Source organism: Pungitius pungitius, chromosome 16 (assembly GCF_949316345.1).
Source record: "Pungitius pungitius chromosome 16, fPunPun2.1, whole genome shotgun sequence".
In the NCBI taxonomy this organism is placed as follows: domain Eukaryota; kingdom Metazoa; phylum Chordata; class Actinopteri; order Perciformes; family Gasterosteidae; genus Pungitius; species Pungitius pungitius.
The window spans coordinates 3,846,192-3,853,051 of NC_084915.1; the positions used below are offsets into that span (position 1 = coordinate 3,846,192).

Consider the following 6,860-nt stretch of genomic DNA (forward strand, 5'->3'; position numbering starts at 1 on the left):
ACACAACAAATTTAATGTCCACAGCCTTGAAGTTGAACGCAGAGTAACACCAACATTGAGTACACACAATCACTCTGAGATGAGAAGCAAGAGCTTTCTCTTACTCCTGGAGAGAAATGATGTAACAACTAAGCTACCATGTTCCTTTCCTGGTTGGACAAAATGACAGTGATTCTTAAAAACAAAAACAATCTTATCACATTACATATTATGGTTCACGACTGTTATTTTAAGGCAAAGCTTATCTAAAGCTAGGTTCCATTACGTTCAGAATTTTGGTTTTGAATGAAGTGACTGAATGAAGTAGCCCTGTTGGAAGGACTGTGGTCACTTTGATTAGTGCATTATGTAATCCTCAATTGTAATTAACTTTGGTAATTCGCTGACATTTCATCCAGCACCATTATCAGGACATTATTTATCCATTACTTTGGTTTATGACCAAATACTTGCTAAGCTGTTAAAAATTGCATCAGTCTCAAATGTTTCTAAGCTAAAATGCTCACCATAGATGGTCACCAACATTACACCCCCGAAACATCAGCATTGCTTTCTGCTTGTCCGCTTGCTGGCAATATATATATTCATTAAAGAAATGTTATTTCAAATAGACACACTAGTACAATCTAATTAATCCATTTCTGAAACCTTCAATCGTTCTTCAATAACCCCTCACAATGTATTTCCCCACTCCCATTATTTTGTTATAGCTCAAATATTGTGGTATGGCTTAAGTTTCAGTGATTGTGTTCAAAATGCTACCTCAAAATGTGCAGACATTTCTGTGATTAGGAGACAAACTAAATACTAGCCTGCGTGTGTGTTCCTGATCAACACTCACTCTGCCCCCCGTTGACAGGTGCCGGGGTCCCTCAGTTCAGACCCATCATCCTCAACTCAGGCTTTCGGATCGAGGTGCTGATCAACGGCTAGCTGTTCATCAAGCACGTGCTGGAAGAAGACAGTGGCTTCTACCTGTGTAGAGTCAGCAACGACGTTGGAGCTGTCAGCAAGTCCATGTATCTCAATGTCAAAAGTAAGTCTCATGGGGAAAGACCAGCCAAAACCTGAGAATGTAAATGTCACCTGTTTGTTGCATGTTTAACAATGCTGCAGTCTGTGAGGTCCGCTTATTTGTTTTTATATGTAGATTATCCTCAAAGCAAAACATTTCTTAAAAAAAAGAGAAATGCATGGAGGTGACAGCTGCGTGTAGCAAAGAGACGGCGTATAATAATTTAAAAGAGTTTTATGAAGTTAGGTCGGTGAGGATGGGAGGAATCTGACTTTTTTTTGCAAACATTTGCACCTTAACGATTACTGTCGTATTTTTCTTTTAATAATTCCTTAGACCATTCAAGCAGCACGTGTTTGAGAATGTACTGTAGGGGTGAACGCTGCAGCTGCTGCTAGTGTGGAGTGAATGGACAGAAACATTAAAGCAACAAAGGGGAAATGCTGTCCCCTCAATGCTAATGTAAACCATGGTTGGATAAGGATTCAAAATTGGATATGAAGATTAAATCTGATAAAATAATAGCTCGCAGCAACGTATGGAAAAAAAACTGAACTGAACTAGTTCATTTTAAAATTTGTGAACTAAACTTTGAATTAGTTAATGTAGAAAGTGAACTTTCCCAACACTGGTGGTTTTGCATGTGCCAGTGTGATCTTGAGCCAGTTCGCCGTTGCTCTGCGCTCTTTTTGATCAGTCGCTGCTAGATCAGGCTTATCAAGCCGGAGCAGAGTTCTGCTACCCTGCTGAGCGTCTCACTGTCTGTCAACCGCAGCCAAAACACACTCACACACATTCTCACTGTCCAGTGTCTTCAGCCAGACAAGTCTGATTCACAATAAAACATCTTTGAAGTTTCCAACTACAGAACGCTACCATAGTTCTCCATTGTCTAAAGTTTTTGTAAATCTTTACCATCTAGTCGACCGCAGATAACTACCAAAATTTAAGATTAGATACACAAATGGGGGGGCGATGATTTACAACGCTAACACTTTTCATACCTTCACATGCTCAAAAATGAAAGCCTTTGGTGAGGAAATATGATTCTGAGTTTATTAAATGCGGATCTATAACAGCAGGCAGTGATGGCTGAGGCCAAGCAGAATATTGAATTTGTTTATTAGAGCTTTAAATGTTTACATGCCAGTTAATGTTTTCTATTTTTGTCTTCATGTTGAGTTGCTCTTGTTAATTTGAAGGCAAGGTTGAGAACACTTGCTGTAGACTAATGCAAGCGAATAGTTGGATGTAAAATGATAAAACCACAGAACAGGTAGAGAGGTACTACATGTCAGAAGAAATCTCAGCTCAGAATAATCTTTTCCATAACCGAGCCCCAAATGGCTGCTGAGTGAATAAGAGACGATGCTTAAATGTTTGCAACCTCTTGGCTGACATTTTCCATCACATTCGTTCGCAGCTGATCACGTGATCAGTGACGTCTGAAGCTTCGTTCCGGCGCACAGTCACGTGACCGCTTCGATTTGATTCAAATGGGTGCGAAACTATGGGGCGCCGTTTGTAAAATGCTTTACATATTTTATGTATTTACATGATTTTGACTCCAAATGTTTGAAAAAGCGACATGTGAATATTGTCCTGCTTTTTTTATACATATGATGATGCTAAATGTATGAAAATGGTGCAGGATTTTAGAACGTGCTACATTTTACAAACGGCGCCCCATACGAAACAGGGATCGGGCTCGTCTGTCTGATAGTCAAAGTCAGTGTTGTTGTGAGTAGCAAAGAGCAAATTTACAATGGAACCTTTTGGCAAAGAGAGGTCGCTCCGAGATGTGGGAGCACTTTAATTTCCTCTAACAAGGTTAGCAATAAGAAGGCCAAGTCTGTCCTTTGTATTGTGTGATTATCAATCAGTTATGGATGTTTATTATATCTCAATAAAAATCAATAATTTAATGCCCCATCCCATGTGTCCACAAGCACCTCAATGTCCAGTCATAACAAACCTGTACAATCACTGCCCCACTGAGCTTTCCTCTGTAAATCACTTCCCACATTCCAGATAAGTCCCTATGACTGCCATGAAGTGCACATGCAGTAGGAAGCACTTGCTGGTATTTTAAATTATATTGCTTACATATAACTATAATTATATATATATATATATATATATAATCTTCTATTAATTCTACTGCTAGTATGATCACAAACATACATGCACAAAGGTGCAGAAAGACACAAATAAGTGTTTGTTCCACTTCTTCCCAATGTACAAAGAATTGAAAAACACAAACAAGCACACAATTCAAACCTGAATAACAATAGTTGTATTCATATAGGAATCCATGTATTTATTAATGATTTATTGGTTCAACCTTTCATAATCATGTTCAACCCACAGAGACTGGGCCAAAATATACTGGTAGTGTATTTGAAACATGCACTACACGTATCCAACAGCAGAGGTCATCATAGAGTTTGCGATGCATTGAATGAATGAACCTTTTTCCGATACAATTGGTTGGAAAGCTTCACTGGTTCAGAAAGCTTCACTTTGCCATCACTACACTGAAGTCACGATTTGTATGTTTGTGTCAGGGCGAGGGTGCAGGTTGAAGGCAGACAGGACTCAGATGCAGGCGTTTCCAAAGGTGCTCTTTATTTACAACAAAAACCGAAGACCGTGCACCACCAACGAGTGACAAAAGACAATGACGCGACAAGGGACAAAAGGCACACGGGGCTTAAATACACAAGGGTGGTGCAGGTGATTGGACACAGGTGGAAACACTCAGTTAATCACAGGACAAGGCAGGAAGTGAAGTTAACCCAGGACCACAAGGAACATGAAACTTCAAACTAAAACAGGAAGAGAGACCAAACCGTGACAGTTTGTGCTTGGGTGTAAGCATAAGTGTGTGTACATACATATATATTATGGCTGTCAAATGATTAAAAATTGTAATCAAATTAATCCGAATTTTCAGTGCATTAATCAGGATTAATCACTTTTTGCAATTACACTTGAATCCTAACCATTTTTTCTTTCTGAAATGCATACCAAAGATAAATAACAGGACACAGATACACAGATAATTATCATTATTATTATCATCATTATTATTCTTTACATCAATACATGTTATTTATATTTGACTTGGTTTAATTCATTCCAGAAAATAATCAAAGCAATGTTATTTGATAAGTTACAGACTGATTTCCCTGCATGGCTCTAGAAGGGTCTCGAGCCTCTGCAGTTTATCCCACTCTGCTGCGGTCGGCAAAAAACGAGTTTGTGCTCCTGATGGTCCAGGGCTGCGATGACCAGACATGTCAACCCTCCCGATATTTCTGTGAGACTACCGAATTTCAAAGCCCCTCCCGAAAATCTCCCGGACCGACCTTTCTCCCAAATTTCTCCCGAAACTGGGCGCGCCGTTTCAGACCGAACAATAATAAAGGTTACACCGCCAGCGCCGCCAGCACCCGCACCCCCCCGGTCCTTTTGATAATTCTGAGGTCTCAAGGTTGGCAAGTATGGCGATGACGGCCTCTTTATTTCTGCTCACGCGCTTGACCATTTCCAGCGTCGAATTCCAACGTGTTGGAACATCTTGCTATTGTGTTGGTCTGACATATGCCTACAGGTGGCAGTAATGTGTTGTATAGGATGAAGTGCATTCCCTAGAGGAAGAGGTACTTTCCTGACCTGAATAATTTGTCACACTGCGCATGCGTGAAATGTGTTAAAAAAATTGACGTAATTAACAACAAACAATTAACGTTGTTAATGCTCTATTTTTGACAGCCCTAATATATATACGTATGCAAGAGCTCGACGACAGTACTTGCACAAGCTTGTGTGTGTGTGGGATCAGTGTGTGTAATCCTCTGGGAGCAAGGGGGTTGTAACGGATGTAACGAGGCATGTAAATCGTTAGTGTGCGTTTACTGTGATGTCTTCAAAGTGTTGTTGGCATCATTTTTCGAATGATACTGCTTTGAGGAGCCCAGATACTTTGCCTCAGAGGACTTGCAGGATGCATTTTTTCATCAGCAGAGGTCATCATAGAGTTTTTGATGCATTAAATGAATGATCTGGTTGTTTGTCATGTCCAAATTACAGTTTCTTTGCACAATGTCACTTTTTGTGACAGTTAACTAACCACCAGTATCACCTGTCAGCAAATCTCATCCTCTCTGTGCCTTTGTGTCCGTTGCTGGTCCTTATAACACATGTACCAATGAGGTTCATCCATATAAAATCTATTCCTCTCCATCTTACTTCTCGTACCAGTTCCTGCCATGATCACATCCTACCCCAACACCACTCTGGCCACGCAAGGGGAAGAGAAGAAGATGAGCTGCACGGCCCACGGTGAGAAGCCCATCATGGTGCGCTGGGAGAAGGAGGAACGCATTATTAACCCCGAGACCAGCCGCTACGTGGTTTCTGTCAAGGAGGTGGGCGACAAAGTCATCTCCACCCTGCAGGTAGGAGGCACTTAGAAGTACAAAATTCAATAATGGTCTTTAGATTGCTTTGTTTAAAATATAAATATATCAGTCTGAAATGCCACTGATCACTGCCTGCATACTATTATTTTATTTAAAACTCTTCTCATTTGTCTGCATCCATCAGATCATGCCCACAGTTAGGGAGGACTCTGGCTTCTTCTCTTGCCATGCCATCAACTCCTTTGGCGAAGACAGGGGAATCATCCAGCTCACAGTACAAGGTATGACTTCACCTTCCTCATCTTCTCCATTCAAATTTGAAAATGTTCTGACAAAGCCCGCACTACAATCACAGATTCTGCTGTGTTGCCATTCTGCTCGACTTTACCTGCCTTTTTGAAAACTGAAATGACTGTGTGGGTCGCCGTTGTACCTTGCAGAGCCCCCTGATCCACCAGAGGTGGAGATCAGGGAAGTAAATGACAGGACCATTGCACTGCGTTGGACTATGGGCTTTGATGGCAACAGCCCAATCACAGGCTTCGATATTGAGAGCAAGAACAAATCAGGTACTAGAAAAATCATATGATCATACAATGGATTGGGTTCACATGTGTTTTGATTGACTGTGCCTGTGTTTTCCTAATATTGGCCAGACTAACGCACTTACCTTTAAAATCTAACCTGACACAAGACCAATAAACCTCTCCCCTCCACAGCCTCCTGGGATACTGCTCAAAAGACCAAAGATGTGTCACCTCAGCTCAACCAGGCCACCATCATAGACCTCCACCCCTCCTCCACTTACAACATCCGCATGTTTGCAAAGAACCTAATCGGCAAGAGTGAGGCCAGCAACGAGCTCACCATCACCACAGATGAAGCAGGTGAGGAATTAACCCACCTTTGAGTTGAGCTGCAGGCCGAGCCCCTCTCTGGCTGAGAGGTGGGCTTAGGTGTGTCTCCCAGGCTGGAGGCGAGAAATGGAATGTAGTATGTTGTATTCTGCAATCAAGTGTCCCGCACACACATTTCAGACACTCACTTCTCCCTCTTTGAACAACAAAAATCATATACAGTTACAGCAACGAGAGTCTGATGTGGTACCATGATACTGCCAAATCAGAGTAACTGAAGCAGGTGAGGGGGAACACGAGAGGCAGAAGCACTAAAGCTCTAATCCGTTCATCCTTGAGGTGGATGTTTGTGTGCAAGATTCCATTTGATATGATGTCCACAAGACAGTGCAGATTTGAGATCTTATTGACCTGGATATAAAATCCATTCATCCCTGCCGTGAACCTTGGGTTTAAGAAGTGAAGTCAATGCAGAAGTGCCTTCAATCTGCACTTATCATCAAGAAGAGACTCCACTGACTGCATAAAACACTATGAGGAAATGACTCTACTTCTATCTTA

The 6,860-nt window shown here is 41.4% G+C and overlaps 1 protein-coding gene across 2 annotated transcripts in view; it reads left to right on the plus strand.

Moving 5' to 3' along the window:
* The window catches only part of LOC119215738 (cell adhesion molecule DSCAM-like), a 46,042-nt gene extending 40,621 nt beyond the window's left edge, over positions 1-5,421 (plus strand). For both annotated transcript variants that reach the window (XM_037468156.2, XM_037468155.2), the window contains 2 exons: positions 860-1,036; positions 5,282-5,421. In XM_037468156.2, coding sequence (XP_037324053.2) covers positions 860-933 — 74 coding nt within the window. In that variant the 3' untranslated portion in view covers positions 934-1,036; positions 5,282-5,421. The remainder of the gene's footprint in view (positions 1-859; positions 1,037-5,281) is intronic.
* The last annotated feature ends 1,439 nt before the right edge of the window (positions 5,422-6,860 follow it).